This window comes from Panthera onca, chromosome F1 (genome assembly GCF_046562875.1).
Source record: "Panthera onca isolate mPanOnc1 chromosome F1, mPanOnc1 haplotype 2, whole genome shotgun sequence".
Lineage (NCBI taxonomy): Eukaryota > Metazoa > Chordata > Mammalia > Carnivora > Felidae > Panthera > Panthera onca.
In genome coordinates this window covers 67,815,315-67,841,588 of record NC_138355.1, presented here as the reverse complement: position 1 = coordinate 67,841,588, position 26,274 = coordinate 67,815,315, and the positions used below count along the sequence as shown (strand labels likewise).

General features: G+C 43.0%; 1 protein-coding gene and 1 long non-coding RNA gene across 2 annotated transcripts in view; one reads left to right on the top strand and one right to left on the bottom strand.

Moving 5' to 3' along the window:
* Positions 1–26,274, bottom strand: part of LOC144614827 (uncharacterized) — a 170,587-nt gene that overhangs the window by 44,824 nt on the left and 99,489 nt on the right. The window contains exon 2 of the long non-coding RNA XR_013553052.2: positions 1,135–1,195. This is a non-coding gene — a long non-coding RNA (uncharacterized LOC144614827). The remainder of the gene's footprint in view (positions 1–1,134; positions 1,196–26,274) is intronic.
* LOC144614866 (olfactory receptor 10J1-like) lies at positions 18,292–19,394 on the top strand. Its single transcript, XM_078440766.1, has one exon. It carries the CDS (start codon positions 18,454–18,456, stop codon positions 19,384–19,386), a length of 933 nt encoding a protein of 310 aa, XP_078296892.1. The 5' UTR covers positions 18,292–18,453; the 3' UTR covers positions 19,387–19,394.

Sequence of the window (26,274 nt, the reverse complement as noted above, 5' to 3'; positions counted from 1 at the left end):
TTTCTTGCGGTGCACGGACCAGACCCACGTAGTGCCCCATGTACTATCCCGACACGGGTGTGGACCTGGTAGAATGAGATGTTTAGTTCTGCTTTGCACTCCCATCCCAGAGATGCCCAACATCTTCTTTCTCCCTTAGATCACAGTGGCCCATCCAGCTGCTAGCCGGGAACAGTCTGTAGTGACATCCAAGTTGTGTTCTTGGGTTTTGACGGATAGTTCGGAACCCATCCATCGACAACCACAGATCTTATTATATTTGACCACATACATGGAAATGCATCCAGGTTGTTCTTATAACTCCCTTCCACTTGCCTGGAAAAAGATTTTACTCCTGCCTGTAGCCTAGAATATTTGTTTTCTTCCTCCTCCAGACCATTAATCCGCTCTAAATTACTATCACCTGAAACGACTCTATCCCAGCACCACTATGTGGGTGGACTCCAGAAGAGCCACCAGGAAAGGGGAGCAGGGTGGGATGGGGAGACGAGAAACACTGGCAAGAAGAGGGCTACTCATCTCGGGTGTAAGAAATGGAGGTGAGGAAGGAAAGAGACAAAAAGGTAGGGAGGGTACAGATGGACAGAAACCTCGAAATTCAGACCGCAGTGGACTTTGGGGTTAATACTCTTTCTTTCTCCCAAATAAATGACAACAAAAAGAGGGAAACAAAGCCTGTCCCTGACCCAATCTTACAGTTTTTCTCCAGGGAAGAGAACTTACTTGTCTTGTTGGGTCTCCAATTTTTTTTGAAGTCTACTGTAAATAATAAAATTTTGTTTTGAATGCAAGCAAAACCATCTCTCCAGGAGTTCAATGTGCTGAGTACGTCACGAAGTGAGTGCTGTGCTAGTATCAGGAACACAAAGATAACCAAGCAAGGGTCCGTGCCCTCACGGAAGTTAGATTTCTGGACAGCCTTTTGTATAGGACCCAAAGAAAGAGCCCTCAAGTCTTACGTCCCTCCTCCTTACATTAGTTCACACATACACATTTCCAAAAGGATAAAAAGCACAAGATTGTCTACGAGAGATCGTGGTCCCCCTTCTACAGATCACCGTTGACTCCGTGATGAACGAATATTACGCTACCATCAACAAGCACCGTCCCAGAGTACAAGGAAGTGAAACTCACCAGCAGCCTGTTTCTCTGGGTCTTCTGAGAGTCACATCCGCCCACTCGGGACACCGAACGCCTGCAACAATACATATGGATTTGTACTAACAGTTACAAAGCATTTCCCAGGTTTTTGTCAATGCCCTTCCCGAGATTATTTTAAATCCGTCAGTTACTTGAGTCTGGGTCACTGTGCAAAACTAGCGCTATTTTACCAAAAGTCTACGGATTTTCTTATCTGATGATCGCTAACGTCTTACTGAGCAGAGCTGTGGTTTCACAGGAACTCCCCTCTTTACTGGCTAATCTTGAGATACTGCCCAGAAGGGGATACTGAAAAGAAACTAGAAAGGAAGGGAAGGACACACAGCCCAGTCTTCAGTGCCTGAGCCTATGAGTGACGGACAGGAAAAGTCACTTGAGTTCCTCTGGATTCCCACAGCCTCCTCGGACAGCAGCTCTTCTTTGGGTCACAAAGCAATAATAATTCTGGCTTGAGGTTTCTTAATAAGGTGCGGACTTCCTGTCCAGACTCCTGGGTCTCTCTCCCCAAAACAGCACCTACTACTCCCAAGTGACCTATGGTAGCAGAGGGCACAATCCAAACAGCAGAGCGCCAAGAGACCTCATTACCCAGCAAGCTCGTTGCTCATCCTGGGATTAACATTTTGAAAGGTAGAGCTGGCTTGGCAATTAGGAGAAATCTCTGTGGGGAAAAGGCTGATCTGGAAACTTGGTAGGTTGGGCCATGGTCCCGCGAGGTACGTGTTATACTTTCTGTCCATTTCTCTGGTGCCAAAGCTGAGGAGCTTAAGACCCTTCTGGAAAGGATGCTTCATGTGTGGCAGAAGGGAAGCCACGATTGCCAAGAAGGATTTAAGCATGGAACCCTGCAGCCAGGTCCGCAGAGGGCTGACCTTCAGATACCCCACACTGGAAGCCAGTTTAAAGTCCCAGGGTGCAATCACCAATCCAATCCATGCCTAGAATTCTCTTGTAAGACTACCTTTACCTTTTTGTTTAAATTCCAGCATAGTTAGCACACAGTGTAATATTAGTTTCGGGTGTACAATATGGTGAATCAACACTTAGATCCATCCCCTGGTGATCATCACAAGGGCACTATTGTTAAAAATTTTTTTAACGTTTCTATTCATTTTTTGAGACACAGAGAGAAACAGAGCATGAGCGCAGGAGGGGCAGAGAGAGAGGAAGACACAGAATCCGGAGCAGGCTCCAGGCTCCGAGCTGTCAGCACAGAGCCCGACGCAGGGCTCGAACACACGAACCTCGAGATCATGACCCGAGCAGAGAAGTCGGCCGATTAACCGATGGAGCCACCCAGGCGCCCCCATCACAAGTACACCCTTAATCCCCATCCCTCTATTCCCCGTCCCCCACCTCCCCTCTGGTGACCAGCAGTGTGTTCTCTGTAGTTAAGAGTCTGTTTCTCGGTTGGCTTCTCTCTCTCTTCTCTCTTTTCTCCCCCTTTGCTCACTTACTCTGTTTCTTAAACTCCACATATGAGTGAAATCATATGGTATTTGTCTTTCTCACCTTTATACCTTTTCTGATTGAAGCATAGTTCACACACGACGTGACACTGGCTTCAGGCGTGCAACCTGACTCTGTGGGTTATGCCACGCCCACCACGAGTGTAGCCACCCCGTGTCCTCACGCAACGCTATTATGGTACCACGGACTATATTCCCTTCCATCCCGTGACTTCTACTTTTAACCAATCTCGCCCATCTCTGCTCTGCTCGCTGCACACCCTGCATCATTCTGGAACTTCTGGCCCGGTTCCGCCCAAGGCCTCCGCCTTGCCAGGCCACCTTCTGCGAAGTACATCCGTGTCACTACCCGCAGCCCACACAGACGTTAGTGAGCGTCAACGGCTTTGAACTAGGCAAAAGTTGGCGCTCAAGCGTCACATATTTTTAACTCTTTAGTCATACTCTTCACACTGGCCTCACATCCGTAATTCAATAATAAAGCATCTTCAGACACTCTCCATCTTTTCTCTCAGGGTACTTACAGCTGCTGCTCATCAAAATAATTACTAACACTTATGATACGTGCTTCTTACCTGCTCGGTACTAAACTGGGCAGTGTACATATGTTAGTTCATCTAATCCTAGCGATCAATCTGCAAGGGAGCGTAGCTACATTCCTCTTCAGGAGAGAAAACAGGCACAGAGACGTTGTGGAACTTTCTCTAGGACACCGAGCTCATACATGAGGAACCAGGACTCCAACCGGGAAATCCGGCTTCAGGAGAAACAGTAGCACACGTCCGGACACGGTGAAGTCCTCCGTGACTACCGCTGAGACCGAATTTAACTTGAAATTGTGTTCAACGGTGGTGCCGCGGGCGAGGACGATCCAGGAAGGCAGCCTGGTGATGGTGCAAAAGCATTAGACTAGGGGCTCTGTTTCCCCAGGTTCAGCGTCCAGATCTGCCACGAATCTGACTGGCGTCTGGACGGATGCTCCTCTGACCCGAGCCTCCTGACGCGCCTGCGGGTGATGGAGTCGCATGTGGCGACGGGGAGGACGGCGACGTCCCCCCGGAAGTTGCTCTCGCTCTGCACCCTTCACGTGGCTTTGGGTGACTCGCAATAACATGATGAAGTAGGTAAATATTCAATATTACTATCCTCACTTTACAAATGAAGAAACTGAGGTTCAATCAGAAAGTGAAATAAGGGGCCCTTCCCAGGGTCCTCCCCCCTCCCCCACCGCTAACTCTCCACATCTGCCTCCAATCGAAGGATGGAATTATCTCTCTTCCATCTCTGCGACGATGTTCTAATGACCATAAGAAGTGGTGTAGCTTTGGGCGCCTGGGGGGCTCAGTCGGTTGAGCGTCCGACTTCAGCTCAGGGCATGATCTCCCGGTTCGTGGGTTTGAGCCCCGCGTCGGGCTCTGGGCTGACAGCTCAGAGCCTGAATCCTGCTTCTGATTCTGTGTCTCCCTCTCTCTCTGCCCCTCCCCTGCCTGCACTCTGTCTCTCTCTCTCTCTCTCTGAAAACTAAATACACATTAAAAAAAATAAAAAAAAATAAAGAAAGAGGTGGTGTAGCTTCTAAGTCGGTGAATAATGGAGGGGCCAAGATTCCATAAAGAAAGGATATGTAGAAATGTCAGCCCGACACCCACTGTTTGCAATTTCTTCAAGGAACTGTAATTTGTTGCTCAGAGGCTTTGGTCCAAACACTCAACAAAAAAAAAGAAAAAGAGAGAGCAGAGCATCTGGTCATCTGGTGGTCTCCAAATGCTTAAGGGCTGTATTTCCACTGAGAGGTAAAGTAGAAAGAAACTAACCCTCACAAAGACTGAAACCAGCTTCAATTTCACGTAATCCCTGCTTATTAATATGTTCTCGCCCGTCGTCTAACTACCTGCTGGGAAGTAAAACAGAGGAAGATAATATAACGTAGAGCCTCAATTTATCTTCACTGCTTTTTCACTTACAGCAGGGTAAGCCAACTACTGCCTGCCGGCCCATGAACCCACCATCGGTTTTTGCACGGCCTACGTGCTGTGTAATGGGCCATATATTTTGTAACGATCGAAAGAAAGAACTTTTAAAGAATAACATTGTGTGGCGTGAAAATTGTATGAAAGTCATATTTCAGTGACCATAATTCAAGTTGTGTTTGTTTCTTAATCAAAGCCACACTCCCGGGGCGCCTGGGTGGCTCAGTGGGTTAAGCGTCCGACTTCGGCTCGGGTCACGGTCTCGCGGTTTGTGAGTTCGAGCCCCTCCCTCTGCCCCTCTCTCCCTCTCTCTGCCCCTCCCCCGCTCATGCTCTGTCTCTGTCTCAAAAATAAACAGTAAAAAAATTAAAAGAAAAAAAGCCACCCCGCCCCCACATGCCACCTGTGGTTGCTTTTACGCGACCACAGCAGCATTAAGTAGATGCAAGAGAGACTTTGGGTCCACAAGTCCTACATTATTTACTACCAGGCCCCCTCCGGGGAGGGGGCGGGGAGGGCTGGAGGACCCCCGATATTGTGCATGCAGGGTGCAGTGAAGATGCACTAACTGTACCAGGAGAAAAGACCACAGGGCTAAAGATCAAGAAGGAAAAAAGAAAGCACTCAATAGAAATAGATTCACCAAAAAAGTTCCCGTTTTAAGGCTCTGAGAACTCCGAGATACACACCCCCGGACCATCGTCTCCTCCTGAGCATGGGCACAACCGTAACTTGCCTCTTCCCAACAGAGGACAGACAGGTGATGGGATGTCACTCTCATGCTTACATCACGTCCTATAAAAATCTGTCTTAGCAGAACGGAGACCCTCCCTTGCTGACTCTGCAGAGGTAAGCGGCCACGTTTTGAGAGGACTCCCAAGGGGGCCATGTGGCAAGCAATGTGGGCACTTGGGGGAACTGATCTCCGGTGACAGCCAGTGAGCAAACACGGCCTCAGTCCTGCAACCGCGAGGAATGAATCCGCCGACGACCACGTGAATTTGGAAGAGAACGCCCAGGTCCAGAAGGAAATGCGGCTGCGCTGACATTGTGCTTTCAGGTTTTTGAGACCCTGAGCAGGGGACCCAGAACACCTGAGCCATGGGGACCGTGACAGAGAGCGGGGGACCTGGAGCACCTGAGCCGCGGGGACCGTGACAGAGAGCAGGGGATCCAAGGCACCTGAGCCGTGGGGACCGTGACAGAGAGCAGGGGACCTGGAGCACCTGAGCCACGGGGACCGTGACAGAGAGCGGGGGACCCGGAGCGCCTGAGCCGTGGGGACTGTGACATAACATGTCTGTGTTGTTACAAGCTATTAAATCTGTGGTTATTTGAGACAGAATATTAGAAAATGAATGTAAATTTGCCACATGTAAAAAAAAAAAAGTATGTGGTAATTTGTTGCAAAGCAATAAAAAACTAATTTTTATTGTGTTGAAGGAAATAGCTGGCAGATTGTGGAACCACAACAGAGCACTGGAAAATATATATTTTTTAAATAAAGTGAAAACATCAGAAGTAAAAACTGTAATAACTGAAACTAAGAACTCAATAGAATATTTTAACAGCACATTAGAAAGAAACCAGAGATAGGAGTGCCTGGGGGGCTCAGTCGGTTAAGCATCCGACTTTGGCTCAGGTCATGATCTCACGGTTCAGGAGTTTGAGCCCCACATCGAGCTCTGTGCTGACAGCGCGGAGCCCGCTTGGGATTCTCTCTCTCCCTTTCTCTCTGCCCCTCCCCACTCATGCTGTCTCTGTCTCTCTCAAAATAAATAAATAAACCTTTTTTAAAAGTTTCACTATAAAAAAGAAGAAAACTAGAGATAAAAAATCACTGAATGAGAAGCATGTGAGTAGGAAATATCCAAGCAGAAGCACAGGGAGGGAGAAAGAATGTGCAATATATATTCAAGAGCACAGGAGGCATAGAGAACCTGGTGAAAGGTCTAGCGTATGTGTAATTGGAGTTATGGGTAGACAGGAGAGAGAGATGGAATGTACCAGAAGCAACAGATGCAGAAACATGTTCTAAGTTTTCCAAACCTGAGGACAATATCAGGACAGAGAGTCAAGAATGATGCTGAACTCCATGCAAAACATATACACACACACCTCCCACCCCAACAAAATGCATGCACACATACCGTGTAAGATGGCCAAAAAAGAAAAAGGCTTAAAAGTAGGTAGAGGAAAAGGATACACTATTTTCAAGGAATAACAATAAGACTGTTAACTGGCTTCTAAACAGCAGTAATAAGAAACAGAAATCCATGGAATGATATCGAAGGGCTGAAAGGAAGTAGCTGCCAAAGGAGAATTCTAGACTCCAGGAAAATATCATGCACGAAGAAAAGCCAAAATAAAAACAGCTTCGGAAATGGAAAAAATGAGAGAATTCCTCACCGGAAGACTTGCACTAAAGAACTATGAGCTGGGGTTCTTCACTTAACCAACTGAGCCCCCCAGGTGCCCCTGGGGTTCTTCAGATGGAAGGAAAATTCATGCCAGACAGAAACCAAAACAAAAAATAACCAAAATGAATTTCAGCATAAAAGATAAATGTATGGAAAGCATAAATTAATATTATACGTAATATTATCCAATTAATTAATATCTTGTGAATGTCTAAATACTTGTGGAATGAAAATACACAGTAACAACATTAAGATAGGGATAAATCAAATTCAGGTTTCACATAATCGTGGCATGGTCCTTGAAATCTAATCTCTAAAATAAACATTAAAGTGATGTGTAAGGAACAAGTAAAAGGAATAATAAAAATACTTGATTATTCCAAAATAAGATAAAAAGGAAAGGTATCTAAAAAATGGGAAAAGTAGAAAACAAATGGTAACATACGTAAAACCCAAAGATATCGGTAATTTTGTTATAATATAAAAATGTAAATTTCATTAAATGCAAAATAATAATCCAATTAGTACACAAAAACTGTCACACGGGATAAGAAAACAAAATTCTGTTTATAGAAGACATACCTTGTCAGCATACAGAAAGATTAAATATAAAAGAATGGAAAAAATACCATGCAAACACTAATCAAAAGAAAGTTATTGTTTTATGTAAACATCAGAAAAGAAGATGTCCATTTTTAAAAATTTGAAGCTTATTTTGTGACCTGCCCTACAGTCTAGCCTGGAGAACGTGCCACATGTACTCAAAAACAATACACATTCTGCTCTTTTCAGGTGTAGTTTTCCAGAAGTGTCAGGTCAAGTCGTCTGGCGATGTTGTTCGTGTATTCTCCATCCTTGTGGATTCTCTGATTGTTCTATAAATTACTAAAGTAGAATTATTGAGCTCTCCAACTATATTTGTTGTGTGGTCTATTTCTCCTTTCAATCTGTCCTTTTCATGGATTTCTGGGCTCTGCTCTCAGGTGCATATACCTTCATAATTTTATATCTTCCTAACAGAGTGACTCTTTTATCATAAATGTTTGTCTCTTGTAACATCCCTTGTCTCAAAGTCTATTTTGTCTGATATTAACACAGCTCTCCTGTGGTTACTGTTTGCGTGGCATATCTATTTACCACCGTGACTTTCAAAGTATCTGTGTCTCTGACTCTAAAGGTACTGCCTGTAAACAACTTATCAACTACATCTTGCTTTTTAAAATCCGTTCTGACAATCTTTCCCTTTCGACTTGATGATTCAATGTGTTCACCTTTTTTTTTAAGTTTACTTATTTTGAGAGAGAGAGAGAGAGAGAGACAGAGCGAGCAGGGGAGGGGCAGAGAGAGAGAGAGAGAGAGAGAGAAAGGAAATCCCAAGCAGGCTCCACATTGACTGCACAGAGCCCTATGTGGGGCTCGCACTCACAAACTGTGAGATCAGGACCTGAACAGAAACCAAGAGTCGTCGGTGCGTTCACGTTTAATGTAATAAACAGTGTGAATGAAGCACTGTCTTCCATGTCACTAGCTGTTTTCCAAATTTCATGTGTTTTACATTCCTCTATTCCCCTTTACTGCCTTTTCTGTTAAACAACTTTTTTATTGTACCCTATTGATTCTTTTGTTGATTTTAAAACTGGATATTTTTTTTGAGTGCTTGTTCTATGCATGTTTAAATTATCACAATGTTGTTCAGGTTAATACAAAGTTGATTTCAATGAAATATGGCAAAATGGAAATACGCCTCCGTTTCTTCCTCTTATGCCCTTGCACTATCGTTATGTAACATCTTTATTTTTATAAATCCAATTTATAAAGCCATACAGTATTATAACAATACGACCGCTTCGAATGATGGTCTGTTTTCCTCTAAAAACATTACTACAGGAGGAACCTAAAAATGTGGACACATAAACACACACATACACACTCTTGTATGATTACTTATACATGTTACGATAGGCAGCATTTCTGGTTTTATTCATTCTTCTTTATGGAAATGAGTTATTGTCAACTGCCGTTTCTGTTCAGGCAAAAGAACGTCTAGTATTTCTTGCGGGGTAGGTCTGCTGGCAAAAATTCTCTCCATCTTTTTATCTAGATACACCTTAATTTTCCTTCATTTTTTTAAGGATATTGTTGCTAGATTCAGATTTTGTTGTCGTTGTTAATTGTTTTTTCCCCTTGACAATCTGAATGCCATTTCACTCTCCTCTGGTCTCAATTTTGTTTCCTGTCGGGAAGTCACTATTAATCACGCTGCTTTTTCTCTGTACATGAGGGTGAGTCACTTTTCTTCGGTTTTCAAGATTAGTCTGTACATGGCTTTCAGCAGTTGGATGTGGTTCTCTTTGCATTTATCCCACTCAGGGGTTGTTGGGTTTCTTGAATCTGTTAATGGTTTTCATCAGATTTGGGAGGTTTTCAGCCATTATTTATTTAAGTTTTTTTTTTCTGCCTTGTTTTCTGGGAATCCCATCACACCAATGCTGGGATGTTTCCTTTGTCCCCACAGGTCTGGGAGATTCCCTCTGTTTTCATGCTTCTATTTCTGTTCTGAAGGCTGGGTGATTTCTAGGATTGATTTTCAGGCTTCCCGCTTCTTTCTTCTGCTAGCTCAGATCTACTGTTGATGCCTGAAATTCCAGTTATTATAGTTTTCAAATCTAGAGTTTGCATTTGCTCCTTTTCTATAGCTTCTATTTGAGATCCCCTTTTGTGCGATCACTGCCATTCTACACACATACACACACACACACACACACACACACACACACACACACACACACACTAACTTGAGTTCTGGGAATGTGAACTGTCTCCAGTCTGGGAATTGGGTGAGAGACTTATTCTCCGTTAAAATGAATGAAGTCAGGATTCTGTCCAGCCTCAAGAGGAGGATCACAGCACAGAATCCTCAGATTTTTTGTTTAAAAAAAAATCATACTTTCCTTCTCTAGATGGGCATTCTTCTGAGAAATGCTTCCTGAATCACGTCTGAGTCCTGGAGGAGGCAGGTCACTTGACCACGCCCCCTAGGGTGCCCGCTGTGAACTGGTCTCTCTTACCCCAGGGAGTCGGTGACTCCGTGCCTGCCGCCGTGGCCCTAGCTCCTGTCGTGTTCGCACTGGACAACCGTGGCAGCCGCCTAACCCGGTCCCAAACTTGCTCCTCTCCAATTCATTTCCCACTTCTCAACCAGATGCTTTAGAGAGCACATCGGACTGTGCCGTTGCCTCCTTAAAAGCTTTGCTGGCTCCATATTGCCCCATAAGCGCCAAGTGCTGTGTGACCTGTATACTCACATCCTCAGACCCAAATTCATCTCTCCCTCGAGCTCTCTGTGCACAATTGGGCTTTCCTTCAGTTCTTGAAACGACGCATTATCAACAATCAAGTCCTTCCCTCCTGTTTTTCTCTGCCTCCAGTTCTCTTCCCTAACTTCGTCTAGTTGACCTTCACTCATCTTAAAGACCCCAGCGCAAAATCACCGCTCAGAGGAATATTTACACTTCCCAGACTAGCAAAACGTCACCCCCTTTATTCTGTGCTCTCGCAAAACTCTGTTCTTCCTTTGTGGCATGTGTCGCTGTTTGTAATAATGTGTTTATTTGTGACCTTGGATGTTTGAAACCTGCCTGGTGTGGCCGCCATAGACGATACAAAGATACCGAACCAAGGGACAGCGGGAGGGATAAAGGCGGCCCATCATCACTCGACCAGTGGTACATCCCAATACGGAGCCGTCCACGTGAAGGGATGCCCTTCTACCAGCTGCCAAAATACGCTGTCTCCTCAACAAGAGGGGTGCCCACGGGCTGCGTCTATGCAGAGGAGGCTCCTTTTACTGATCTGCACAATACCCGGTGGATTAATACATTAATGATGAGCTCCATGCAAGCAAATGCCGTGACTGTCTTTGTCACACTTGCACCACCAATGCCCAGCACAGTGCCTGGAACCGTGCGTTACTCTTTGTTACTTCAATAAATGAAGGCACGGTCCTCAGATGTAGACTAATAGGCACGCATTTGGCAGGTGTCTCCTGCGCTCGTTAGAGTTTTAGCAAAACGTATTTGTTTCTACGAGGCTAACCGCTCTTGCGAATCAGTCAACAAAGGTAGAGTTTTGTTCTACTAATTGCCCAAGCTCCTAATCAGTCCCCTGGGATAGAGCCTCAAACTCTTTCTGCGCTGCCCTCTGTGCCCTGGAACGATTCTCAAGGGGATATCCCTGGAGTCCTGGATCAGAGGGATTTGGGAATTCACAGACTGAATGCCCAGATCTGGGGTTTCTAAAGAGGCTTCAGCTCTGCAGGAGGATCTTCTGAGGCCAGAGGAATCAATGCTCCGGGCTTTGAGCCTGTCACCATACCCCGAGCTTCCTTTAGACACTCAGGAAATGATGCACTTCTAGGCCGGGGGTTCGAGTTCTCCTCCCCGCACCCCCCCCCAGACCTTGTGAAGAGTCCTCTTCTGAGTTTTTTGTTTAAAAAGTTAAGGTAGATCTGCAACTCAGAGAATTTGCCTCCTTTGCCAACTTTGCAGGAAGTAAGTGGCTGTCGGTAGAAAAACCCAGGAGAGAATTGATTTTAGACATTCTAAGCTTCTTCATTTTCCTGTTCTGGTTTTCTGATGCTTTTCTTGAACTTTAGAGTTTCCCACTTTGCCGACTGAGCCCAGGAGCCTATAAAGTGGAAGAGACTGTTCTCCTGCCCGTAAGTAAATAATGAGGGAACCTATTAAAAATCGTGGACGGGGGAGAAAAATAAGACAACCTCTATAATCCCAGACTTGTCATCTACTACCGATGTCCCTGGTGTCTCGAGTGAATGAGGCTGAGGGTCAGGCAGTTTTCCGACAGCTGGTACCTCCCTCCCCATAACCTGAAGCTCTTGTCTGAACGTTCATTCGGTGCGGTTTGGATTCAATGCAAGCGAGTGGATTTGGAGACCTGTGTTTCACACCTGCTCTTATCATTACTAGAAACGTATGATAAGTGGTTCATCCTTCTGACCCTCAGATTCTCCACCGATAAAATGAGTATTTTATTTCTTTGTAGGGTAATTGCTAAACTTTAAACAATGTAGTCTGTCTTCACAGGCTGGCAGGTATCTTAACCAGATGTTCGTTTCTCCAGTTTGGTTTCTAATGACCCCAGACAACTTTATTGCTGCGCCGGCCTCTGAGGTCTATACCCTGCCTTGACTCCTCTTACTTATAATGCTTAATTCTGGGTCAGGTTCTCTGCCCTGCTTTCGTTTGTCAGTGTAACATGGGGCATCCAGATCAGATCACTGCTTCCAGAAAAATATGCTTGGCATAATCTGCGTTGGGGGGAGGAGAGAAAGAGACACGGACGTGAACCGGGCTGGGGCTGGAGATTCTAGAGGAGGAGACGCTGTCCTTGAGATAGAAAAAGAGGAAAAAAGGGGACACCAAATCCCCCTGAGCCTTGCCTCCCACCCTCCCCCCCTCAACAAGATGTTAGTAGCTACGTTAGGAACTAAAAGGAAATTGGGTAATACTTATTAAGTCCGCATCCCTTCACAGAGATATCAAAAACAACCCAGAACAAGATACAGTGACTTCCTGTTTCTTAATGTCTTCCTTAAGAAGACTCACCCGCTTCCCGTGTCAGCGTTACACCTATCGGTATCTCAGCTGGGACAGAAAGGTCCTCCAGTATTACGCTCTCTCAAGAGCAAAGGACTTAGTACTGGGCAAGGAGAGCTGGGCCCCCAGGTTATCTTTGCCGTGAACTAGATGAGTGCTATCAGGCGTCCTGCATCCTTTTGGGGATTAAGTGTCCCCACATTTCGACCCCAGAGTTACTTCTAAGTAGTAGGTGCATTATTACTTTGACAAATAAAGGAAACTGTCAAATGTAAAAAACTCATATACATTTCTACAATCTTTTTAGAGAAAAGAGCTATCCACCAAAAGTCAGACCGAGATTTGGAAAACTAACCCAAGATCAATGGTCTATGTTGATGATAATGGTTTGCCAATACTTAGCTCAGCCACCCATGTCTTCCTATATAGTTCCATCTTTGTCCCCTGGAAGCCTCTCAACTTCAGTGAGCCTGCAGATTCTCTCCCTTCCTGTCCGCCTGTCAGCCACATGTCCATCTTTTGCTTGAGTGCTTCACAAGCTCCATGTGTCTCCAAAGCCCCGCTGATGGGCAAGTCACGTCCCCACCTCTCCTCTCTCCAGCTCTGAGGTCAAGATGCTCACTTGAGTCTACTGTTCTGACTTCCACCCATCGCTGTCAGTACTGCTGGAAGTACCTGGCAGAGGTTGGGGGGGGGGGGCCTCCTTCAGACCAGAAGTACCTCCAGAGTTTTCCTTATCAGTTCCTTTGACACAGGGATCAAAGGCCTGACGTACAGCAAAAATTGAGCCAAGTTCCAGGTATGTGGAAACGACTAAGTAGGATCTGTCACCAAAAAAACTTACAATCTAGTTGAAAAGTGAGATAATAAATCATTTCAATTGAATGTGACAAGTGTTATCATGTACAAATGAATGAAAGCTTGAGAGAACCAAGATGGGCGGGATGCCTGGATGGAAAGAGGGTGAGGAGAATTACCCCAAGGGAGGCTTAAAAGAAATTGAAGCTACCTTATCCCACTGCATAATATATATTTATTATGGACACTTTGGGAAATTCAGGAGACAGCAAAAATTCACCCATAAGTTTACCATGCAGAATCACACGCTACTAACATTTAGAGGATTTCCATTCAGCATCTTTTCTAGGCACATTTTCATCTAACTCAGGTAATTTTGTATATATCATATCCTGTTTTATAACTTATTTCCCATTGAATTACCTAATTTTCAGGGTATCATTTAAAAGCTACATAGTACAGATTTTTAAAATACCTTATTAGTTTCTGTTTACAAATGTCACACATATTCATTTATACATATTTATATTTCTTTAGAGAGAGAGCAAGGGAGTGAGCATGAGCAAGGGAGGGAAAGAAGAGGAGGGAGAAGGAGGGAGAGGGAGGGAGAGGAGAAAGAGGGAGAAAGAGCGCCAAGCACAGATGTGGGACTTGTTCCCGTGACCCTGGGATCACGACTTGGACCGAGATCAAGAGTCACATGCCCAACCAATTGGGCCACCCAGTTGCCTCTCATTTACTTAATTTTCATTTTTTTGTATACATACATATTCACGTACACGTGAATATAGAACTTTACTTTCTTTACAAAATTGGGATCATATGACTTTTACTGTTTTGTGATATTTTCCCCACTTAACAATATCATGAACACTTTTCTTGACGTATAATTTAAAATTTTTATTGTAGAATAGGGTATGCATTAGAGTATATAAAACAAATGTGCATTTTAAGAAAAATAGCAAACACCTAGCTACCCTCTCCCCGGGCTAAGAAACTAAAGATCACTGTAAATCTAGAAGCCTCATAGATGCTCCTTTCAAATACTTCAAATACTCACCAAATAGTCACGATCATGAATTTTAGATTAAAGTACTCCCACATTTATAAAGAAACAGATTATCCCTAAATAATATATTATTTAGTCGTGCCTTCTTTTGAACATTACATCAATGGGACACACACACACACACGCACACACACACACACACACACACACAAGTGTCTGTGATTGGCTTCTGTTATTCAACATTATGGTTGTGAGATTCATCTATGCTGAAGTCTGAAACTGTAACCAGTGCCCTTAGGAATCTTTAACAGGATCCGTGGACCTTTTCTGTAAAGGACCAGGTGGTAAACATGTTAGTCTTTGTGAGCCATACAGTCTCCTGCTGAAGCTACTCAGTTTCACTGCCACAGCGTGAATGCAATTCACACAACATGTAGACAAGTGGGTGTGACTGGGTCCCAATAAAGCTTTATTTACAAAACAGACCACTGGCCCCTGGGCTGTGTTTGCGCACCCCTGTTTTATAATTAATTCGTTTGCTGTTCCATAATATATTGTAGGGTTTACTTTATCCTTTCTGCTTCTCAACAACGTTTGGTTTTTTCAGGGTTGTTGTTTGTTTTGCTTCCCCTATTATAAACAAAGCTGTTTTAACTTTGTGTGTCTTTAGTTGTTCTGGATTAAATTCTAATGGTGGAATGGCTGGCACCTATAGGGCCGTTGGTTTGCAACTTGAACAGGTAATGTCAAACTGTTTTCCAAAATGATTGTGTCAATTCGCTCTCCTTCCAGCAGGGAACCAGAACCTCCAGTGCTCTTTATTTGTGATAGCTTTGACTTTTTCACAGCCTGATCGGTGTGAAATTGTGGTCTGCGGTCTATTTTCCCCTGGCTACTAATGACGTTAAAAATCTGTTCACATGCCATCTGTGCGTCCCCTAATATGGGATTCCTATACACTTGCTAAATCTATCATTATATTAAGCTGATCTTTTTTTTTTTTTTTCCTTTTTGGTGTTTCAAACTCTAGATACGCTAGATACTAGTGTTTTATTTGTGGTTTTTTAATATATATATTTACTTGCTCCCGCCCCTTTTTCTTGTACTGTATTTTGAAACATGGAAGTTAATGTTTATGTAACAGAATGTATCATTATTTTCCTTTATGTTTTGTATCTCTTACCCAGAGCTTTCTAAACATTCTCATATATGATCTGCTAAACGTTTCATAGGGCGTTTTGCTTCTTCCTAGGTTTTTTAATACATTTGAAATTAATGTTTTTATGGTGCGATCTAATTTCATTTCCCCCCATACAGACAGGCAATAATTCCAAGATCATTGACTAATCCACCAACCTACAGTGCCAGCCCTGGCATGAAGAGTTCCCATATTTCAGAGCTCTGTTTTCTTCCACGAGTGTGACTCTTCACCTCTGTGCCAACACCACACCTTCTTAATGACTGGTGCCTAATAAGTAATAATATTTGAAAGGCCAATCTTCTGTTCTTCAAGAGTGTTTTGGCTTCTCTCAGATCTTAGTACATTCATATAAATTTTAGGATCAGTTATGAAGCTACCAACCAACCAACAGCAATCCATCGGAGATTCTGATTGAACTCGACTGATTTGTCAACCACAGATCTAGGAACTCATAGATTTCTGATGAATTGGAATCTTCATAATCTTAGATCTTCCAACTCATCAGTGGGGTCCATTGTTCCATTACTTCAGTTCTCTTTAGTGTTCCTCATTAAGGTTTTGTAATTTTCTTGGTGAAGGCCTTTATTCCTACGTACTTGATATTTTTAAGCTATTATAAATGACAGCCTCTTTAATTTGCTATCAGTTTGCTGAAGTACAGAAATTCAATGGATTTCTATAAATTTTGTACCAGAAAGCTTGCTAAACTCTCTTAATAATGTTTAATTTATCAGTAGGTTCTTTTGGATTTTCTGTGTGCACAAGCACATCATCTGTAAAGAGTTTCTTCCTTCTCAATCCTTATATCTTTAATTTCTTTTTCGTGGCTTACTGGGTTGGCTAGGACGTACAGTTCAATGTCGAAGGAGGTGGATAAAGCAGTCACCCTTATCTCATTCCCAATCTCACAGAGAATCCTTTAGTATCTTACCACGAAGTGTATGTTGGCTGAACTTCTGTACACATGCTTTATGAGCTTAAAGAAAATCTTTTATTCTTAGTTGGTTCAGGGTTCTTCTTATAAGTAGACACTCAATTTTAAAAATGCCTTTTTGGCAGCTATTGAAATAATCACATGACTTTTCCCCTTTAAACAGTTTGAGGAAATACGTTATTGGATCATTTTAATGTTAAACAAATTTCGCATTCTGAAACAAAACCAACTTGGTCATGTACCCATTTTATACATTGCTGGATTTGGCTTGATAATAATTGCTTAAGAGTTTTACACCTAGATCCGTGAGATCGGCCTGTTAAATTTGTCGTCAGGATAATTCCAGCTTTGTAAAAGGAGGTAAGGAGGACTTCTTCTTTACTACCTAACATAGAAATCTGTTTCGTATTGAAATCAGTTTATCTTGTAATGTTTCATAGCACTTACTGGTAAATTTACCTTGTCCTAGAGATTTATTTATAGATTTTTTTCACTGCTTTTTCTGTTTTTAATTTTTTTATGTTTATTTATTTTTGAGACACAGAGAGAGACAGAGTGTGAGCAGGGGAGGGGCAGAGAGAGGGAGACACAGAATCCGAAGCAGGCTCCAGGCTCTGAGCTGTGAGCAAAGAGCCCGACGCGGGACTTGAACCCACAAACCGTGAGAGCATGACCTGAGCCAAAGTCGGACGCTTAACCGACTGAGCCACCCAGGGGCCCCATTACTGTCTTTATTTCTTTAAAAAAGTTTTCAGGTTTTCTACTTCTTGATTCAAAGTTGATAATTTTTTTAGAAATGTATCCGTTTCATTGAAGTTTAGAAATATATTGAGGTAAAGTTGTTCATAATGTTACCGTTCGTCTTTCTGTGTCTGAAGCTTCTGTAACAGTGTCCCTTCATTTATTCATAATCCAGTTTATGTCTTCACTTGTTTTTCTTGATCAGATTTTCACTAGGAGTTTACCTAAAGTTTACCTTTGTAGATCTTCTATATTTTATCATTAACATCTGTTTCATCATTATTCATTTTGTTTTTTTTAATTTTAGAAAAAGTGTGCACACAAGCAGGGGAGAGGGGCAGAGGGAGAAGGGGAAGGAGGGGGGAGAGAAGGGGAGGGGGGGGAGACAGAGAGAGAGCGAGAGAATGAATGAATATGAGAATCTCAAGCAGGCTCCATGCTCAACGCATCTGGGGCTCAGACTCACAAACCATGAGATCATGACCGGAGCCAAAATCAAGAGTCAGACGCTCATCAGAATGAGCCACCCAGGCGCCTGTTTTTTCCTTCCTACTCTGTTATTTTTATAACTTCTCAGGATGAGTTCTCATCAATTTTCAGTTTTAAAAAAACAAGCATTTTCCATGATAAACTTTCTTCTGATAACGTTCTGAATGCACAATGCACGTTCTGCTACGTGGTTCTTCCATTACTATTTAATTCTAAAAACCTCCTAACTTCCGTTTTAAGTTCCTCTTTGAACTATAGATTTCCAAACATTTCCAATTTTTCAAGCTTTTTTGTGTGTCTATCTCATAGTCTCTAACTTAATCACACCGTCCCCTGAGAATGTGGTCAACATTTTAAGAAAATCTAGACCAACTTCATGGGCCATCCACAGGGTCAGGTGTCCTTGCAAAGAATGCTTTCCCTCAAACTTTCAAATACTGTTGCTCAGATTTTTGATATCTTTACTTCAGTTCTAGGACCGAGTCTTCCACGCCCCTGGGAAAGGCGGTTGATTCATGAAGTTTCGAACCTGTTTTGAGCTACTGAATCTTTGCTCTTGACAGTGTGCTCACCAGGGGACGTGGTGGTCTTTGGTGCAAAGGGATAGTGTCAACCTTCTCTTTACCCTTCTCATCTGACGTCCTCAATGAAGACAGCCAATCACACAGAGGTGAGGGGGTTTGTTTTCCAAGGTTTCTCCAACTTCCGAGAACATCAACTCATACTGTTTGCCGTGTTTCTAACCCTGTACCTCTTAACTCTGGCCGGCAATGTCATCATCGTGACTATTATCCGTGTTGACCACCACCTCCACACCCCCATGTACTTCTTTCTAAGTGTTCTCTCCACATCAGAGACTTGCTATTCCCTGGTCATCATCCCACGCATGCTTTCCGGCCTCGTGGGTCTGAGCCAGTCCATCTCCCTGGTGGGCTGTGGGACTCAGCTCTTTTTCTTCCTTGGCTTTGCCATCACCAACTGCCTCCTGCTAGCAGTCATGGGGTTTGATCGCTACGTGGCCATCTGCAACCCACTTCGTTACTCAATCGTCATGAATTGGAGGGCCTGTACCATTCTGGCGTCCTCGGTCTGTGCCTCGGGGTTCTTGCTCTCTCTGGTTCAGGCTGTGGCCATCTTCCGACTGCCTTTCTGTAACTCGCTGATTGAGCACTTCTTCTGTGATGTTCGACCTGTGTTAGATTTAGCCTGTGTTACTCCAATCGTTAATGATATCTTGACCTTAACTGTAAGCCTCTTGGCCATCACAGCCCCTGCCACTTTCCTCCTCATCTCCTACGTCCTCATCATCTCCACCATCCTCAAGATTGCCTCAGTTGAGGGCCGGAAGAAAGCCTTTGCCACTTGCTCCTCCCACCTCATGGTGGTCATTGTCCACTATGGCTGCGCTTCTATTGCATACTTCAAGCCCAAGTCAGAGAACACCAAGGATCAGGACCAGTTAATCTCAGTGACCTACACTGTGATAACACCATTGCTGAACCCTGTGGTGTACAGTCTGAGAAACAAAGAAGTCCACGATGCTCTGAGGAGAGTGGTGGGGAGGAAATCCCTTCCCTAAGATGAAATCTCTACCCAAATAGGCATGCGTCTCTTCCGCATGGGAGCTTATAGGTAATGTTACACGGCCACGGCTTCAAGTGATTGGCGAAATCTCACTCCTCGCAGCCAGGGCCAGAGCAAAAGTGAGGCTGGGGGCCGGCTTCTAATAATCGACTCTTACTTCCTCAACCTCTTTGTTAACATAACAAAAACATAAGTCACTCTGCAGGCCTGTGAACAGTTGCCCATTGGCCCTATTCCAGGAGATAGCTACAAGGTCAGAGCGTGATCTAGTGTTCATCTCAAAAGCTTCCATTTAAAATGACCAGTCCACTCCCCTGAAGTATAAACCACTTTAAAATCACACTTGACTGAATCTTCTTTTAACATAAACTGGATGCTTGAACCAGTGGTTATTAAAATGGAGACTGGGCCAAAAACTGATCGCCTTGTGTTTTAAGAAGATAAGGGAAGCAAAAAGAGAGCTATCTTTCAGGAAATGGGTTTGGGATGAGCCAAAAACCTTCTAGAGAGAAGGTTTTCTAGCAACACCCTGCAAGTTTCCTGTAACTCACATGTGGGGCTTCAAGGGAAGGGAAATTGGGGGTGGAGGAGAAGGGAATTTATGCACCGGGGACTCCTAACCACGTGTGAGAGTCGTGAAGCTCTGGCCAGAGAAACAGCGCACATGACTGGGTCTGACCCTTTGCTTCCTCTGGCTGAACACAAGCTACACAAAGAAGTCCTTGTGGGGCTGACAGCAATGCCCCGCCCCCATGGACAGGATGACCAAGGGGCTCAGAAGAAGAGCAGACAGATGGCTCAGGGAGCAGACTGCTCAAAGAAAGCTGTGAAATCGAGTAAGAAGAAAGAAAAATGACAGGCAGATCCAAATGGGAGCTTCCAGTGAGAGGAGAGTAGGAGAAAGCAGAGGGACCAGGGGACGGTCAGGGCAGGGGGCAGGAATTCAGAAAACGTCCCTCACATTGGGTCTTGAGCCCTTCACAAGCCCAGTCACAAAGGCAAGGAAAGAAAGCTCAATGAAAATATGAAAAAGGGTCAACAAAATATCTTTCTGATATATTAGGTTAATATTATTACTCCTGGAAAGCTAAAAAAAAAAAAAAAAAAAGTCAACAGTAAAGGATTTTTGACATGAAACTTCCATAGAAACAAAGCAACTGAGTTTGACGTGTAATGATGAAAGACTATTCACCATTTTTCGCTTCAAAAATATATAAAACAATGAGGGTGAACTTCAGACTCAACTTGTGAGATGAAATAGGTGTTGAATAACACGGTGATTAGCAGTTGTAACTGCTGAGCAAGTCAAAGTTACTCTCCTGAGCTATTTGTAAAGAGACACAATAAACACATGAGTACACAGTACTCTCATTGCAAAATATTTCTGAAATGCAGAAATATCAAAAGGTGTTAAGTGATTATGAATTTAAACCCAACGCATGCGGGTGCATAAACACCTAACTTTTAGAAGTTCTACAATTCAATCTATTTGGTCATTCTGAGCTCCCAATCGGACGGATAAAGGAAAAGGCCTCGAGTCCTTTCCATGCACACTGGGGCAATTTAGTGAATAAGTCACTTTCTGAGTAAACATAATTGAATTCAATTCCTGCTCCCCCCTTTTTCCCCATTCTCCTCGGGGTGAATCAGTCAAGTTCTGCTCAAGGCTTCTAGTCTCCTTACCACAGAGGAGGGAACTATAGTCCCCGGTCACTTCTAACTGCTCCGCGTTGGATCCTATGGAGATACATGACCCCCAGTGGTCAACTTTGGTGGCATCTATTTTTTTTTTTTAAGTTTATTTCTTTAGAGAGATGGGGTGGAGGGAGAGGCAGAGAGAGAAAATCCCAAGCAGGCTCCGTGCTCACCAGAGAGCCTGACATGGGGCTCAGTCTCACAACCATCAGATCATGACCTGAGCCGAAATCAAGAGTCAGACGCTCAACCGACAGAGCCACCCAGGTGCCCCAGGTGCCATCAACTGAGAGGACCCTGGTCTCGTGCTCTTTAACCAATGTGGTCCGTGCACCTCACCTTCCTTATGACTACTCTAGGGCCCCTGGACCTCCCTCAGCCCCTCCTTGAAGGCATCTAGGCACTCAGCTGTGCCCCTGACCCCCTAATGAAGAGGTTGATATTCAGAACCATGATTTGTAAGCTAAAAGAGGCTTTCCTCTCTAGAAAAGTTTGCTGAAGTTAAAAACTGTTTCAGCTTTTAAGACAAATGCTTTAGTTAAGCGTTTTAAAAAAAATCTTTTTGAAATTCAGTGGATTTTTTTCTTTCTGGGTTCTTTCAGGTTTACCCTGGGGCGAATGAAACTCCTGTGAAATGAAGAATGGGAAATGCAAAGACAAGGCAGGATTTTTATTCTGTCGCATTTATGTGTTTATTCCGCGTGTCCACAACATTAATTATCATGGATTTTTTTTTCAGCGTTTTATTTACCAGAGCTAGTTATTTGCCATTCTTCTTTAGAATTTTTTTTTTTTGGATGTTTTGCTTCACATAAGTCTTAGAAGCAGTCTGTTCAATTTACAACCCACCCTCCCCCACCCCAAAGGCACACAGCATTCTCCACACGGTTTAACACACACAAGCAAATCACACTCCAGCACTATTTTACGGGAATCCTACCACATTTATAATTTATGGAAAATTGACATCTTAATGATCTTGAGTCTCCGTATTCAAAAACATAGCGTTATTCTCCATTGGCTCAAGTCTCCTTTGGAATCAGGAACTTTAACATTTTTCTATATTTTTTTCCTAAAACTTCTACAGTTTTATGTTTTACATTTAGATGATCTGTTTTGAGTTAGTTTTAAGTTTATTTATTTTCGGGGGGGGGGGGGAAGGGGCAGAGAGAGAATCTCAAGCAGGCTTTGCACCACCAGCACTGAGCCTGATGGAGGGCTCGATTCCACCAAGTGTGAGATCACCTGAGCTGAAATCAAGAGTCTGCTTCTTAACCAACCGAGCCATCCAGATGCCCTGAGTTAGTTTTGTTTCAAGTTTAAGGTTGAGGTCAAAGTTTGATTTTTGCTTGCAGATAACTACTTACTCCAGGCCAATCTTTAAAAGCAATCATCTGGGGCACCTGGTGGCTCAGTCGGTGAGGCATCTGACTTTGGCTCAGGTCAGGTCATGATCTCCCGGTTCGTGGGTTCGAGCCCCACGTCGGGCTCTGTGCTGACAGCTCAGAGCCTAGAGCCTGCTTCAGATTCTGTGTCTCCCTCTCTCTCTGACCCTCCCCCTCTCTCTCTCTCTCTCTCAAGAATAAACATTAAAAAAATAAATAAAGGCAATCAGGCTCCACTGAACTGAATGTTCACATTTGTCAAAAGTCCGTTGAGCATATTTCTGTGGATCAGTTTCTGGGTTTCTTTCTGTTGCAGTCAGTGTCTATGCTTTCCAATACTGTACTGTCCTGGTTAATGCAGCTTTAGAGCAAGTCTCAATATTGAGTCAAGTGAGTCCTCTTATCCTTTGTCAAGAATGTTTTAATTACTCTAAGTCTTATGTATTTCTGTATCAATTTTAGAACAAGCTTGTCTATGTCTATGAAGCACGTCATCGGGATTTCATAGGAATTGTATCAAATCTATAGATCAAGTTAAAGAGAATTGACATCTTTATGATGTGGAATCTTCCAGTCCATGGACACAGTAGGTCTCTCCATTTATTTAAGTCTTCTTTGATTTCCTTTATCACCATTTTGTAACTTTCAGCATGCAAATTTTACACACATTCTATACCTGAGCATTTCATTTTCTTAGGAGAAATGGTAAATGATATCGTGCTTTTAATTTTGGTTTCCATACATTCAGTGTTAGTTTACAGAAATGTGTTGATATTGTGTGTTATGACCTTGCTTAAGTCACTAATTTTAGGAGTTTTAGGGGTGGGGTTTGGTAGACTCTCTGGGTCTTTCTATATAGACGATTAGGTCATCTGTATAAATGAGGACGGTTTTATTTCTTCCTTTCTGATCCGTATGCCTTTTCTTTTTCCTGCCATATTGCACTGACTAGAACTTCCATTACTATGTTAAATAAGAGTGGTGAAAGCAGACATCCTTGCCTTATTCCTAATGTTGTGGGGGTGAAAGGGGGAAACCATTCAGTTTTTCACCATTAAGTACAGGTTTTTCAGATATGCTTTTTATCACATTGAGGTAATTTTCCTCTATTCTTGCAAAGAATTTTTGTCATGAGTGCTGGATTTTATCAAGTGTTTCTTTGTAGTTGATGTCATTATATGATCATTCTTCTTTCATCTGTTAATATGGTGGATACCATTGTTTGATTTGTGACCATTGATCCAGCTTTGCATTCCTAAAATAAATCCAACTTGGCCACGGAGTGTAATTCTTTTTATACATTGTTGTATTCAGTTTCCTCATATTTTGTTAGGGATTTCTGCATCTAAGTTCCTGAGGGATACTTACCAATAGTTTTATCTGTACAGCCTTTACGTGGTGTAACAAGGTAAGAGTGGCCTCATAAATTATGAACTCCTAAAGTGAGTTGATCAGTGTTCTATCCTTTTCTGGAAGAGATTGTTCATATTTGGTATTGATTTTTCTTTCAATGTTTGGTAGAATTCTCCAGTGAAACCATCTAGGCCTGGAGATTTCTTAGAAGTTTTTAAACTATGAATTCAATTTCTTTAATGTTATAAAATGACTCAGATTATCCAATAGTTATAGGATTTTTCAGATTATCTGGCTGAGTTTTGGTAGCTTGGTTTTTTTTGAGGATCCACTTGATCAAGTGGACTTGATCCACTTCTGTCAAGTTGCTGGATTTAGAAACAAGGTTGCTCACAGTATTTCCATATCATCCTTTTAATAGCTGCAGAATGTGTAGTGATACCCTCATTTCATTCTTGATGTTGGTGACCTGTGTATTCTCAAGTTTTGTCAGTCTTTCTAGAGATTTATCAATTTTGTTGAGTTTTCAGAGAACCCATTTTGTTACCTGGATTTTCTTCTGCTATTTTCCTATTGTTTTATTTCATTGACTTCTGCTCTTTACCATTTCTTTCTGCTTGCTTTGAGATTATTTTCTCTTCTTTTCTAGTTTCTTGAGGTAGGAACTTTAGATTACCAATCTGAGAAGTTCCTTCCTTTCTAATGTAAGCATTCAGTGCTATGAATCTCCCCAGCAACACTGCTTTAGCCACATTCATGTACGACACATCCTACATTGATTTTCACTCCTTTCTATGTATTCTTTTATTTCCTTTGAGACGTGGTCTTTGACCCATGGATTTGTTAGAAGCAGGATGCTTAATTTTTATGTTTTTAGAAGTTTTCCTATTGTCCTTCTGTTACTAACTTTTGGTTTGCATCCTGAACATTTTGTTTATTATGTGAGAAGACTCGAGATCCTACTTCAGTCTTTTATTTTAGCAGGCAGTTGCCCATTTTAGGGTTAGCATGCAGGGCCTGGCCTACTTTTGTTGCCTGTGGTTCCAGTGATATTTACTTTTCAGAACATTTTCTGTTATTTGGTGTGTTTGTCTTATTTGGGGCTGTTGAGATGGCCCTCCCGGTGCTGCCTGAGGGTTACCAGGGGTTTCCCCAAGCTGGGCTGCTGGTGTGGAGGGGAGTCTGAGCCTTGGGGACAGAGGCTTCTCTAGGCAAGTGCTTGTTAGGGTCACACGCCCCTCACATGTGGGAATGGAGAGTCTCTTCCACTAGTACTCCCCATGCCTATACTCTGTCTCTGGAGGATGGAGGGAAGCATCAGCCTCACAAGGTCAAAGAGGCTTCCAGAACTGGGTTTTCTTGGTGGATCAGTAGCCCTAATGTTTTGGGTCAGGGAGGGGAGCTACAGGCCCTGCAGGGAGAGAACACACTTTCCCTGGCTACTTATTAGTGGGTGGTGGTGCTAGGCTCGCCAACTGTTGTGGGAGGGACTCCTCTTTGACCCAGGATAGGAAATGAGCCAGGTCGATGGGCAGGAAACACAGGGGCCAAGGTGACCTTATGTTGGGATGGGGAAGGTTAAGATTTCCTGCCACTGTGCTGTTTCTGTAGGCCTGAGGTCTAAAACACGTCTGGCTTCCTCTCACCGTCTCTCAGAGTTCTCCTTTGGTTGCCTCTTGGGTTATTTCCAGGGGGTATAGTTGTACTTAAGAAGAGAAATGAATCTATACCATTTTATCTGTACCAGAAATTTGCTTTTCTATAAATTTTGCACATTTCTGTTTATTCTTTGACATTTCTTATAATTTTGCAATTGGAAATAGCTTTTCTTCCATTATATTATTAATTGGCTTTTATTCCCGTGTAGCTAGGAAAATGATAAACCTGAACCCAGAGTCCTTGTGGAATAATTTTAATGTATGTAATAATTTTTCAGTGAATTCTCTTGGGTTATTTTACAAGTATTCTATTATATTACCTGGGAACTACAATTCTACCTCTTCCTTTCCAGTTTTCATACCTTTTCACTCTTTCTCTTGATGTAATATTGTTGGTCAGTACACAACAATAATGGAGTTAAACAATAATGGTTATGGTGACCACTATGTCTCTCTTTTTTTTTAATTTTAATGTTTATTTATTATTGAGAAACAGAGAGAGACAAAGCATGAGCATGGGAGGGGCAGAGAAGAGGAGACACAGAGTCTAAAGCAGGCTCCAGGCTCTGAGCCATCAGCACAGAGCCCGATGCGGGGCTCAAACCCACAGACCGTGAGATCATGACCTGAGCCGAAGTTGGATGCTTAATGGACTGAGCCATCCAGGCACCCCACTGTCTTGTTTTATTTAATGGGAGTGTTTCTCATTTTTATGTTACAGAATTATTCATCTATCCTATTTAATTGGCTATTTTAAATGAAGAATGGTTGTTACATTCTATTGGATATCCT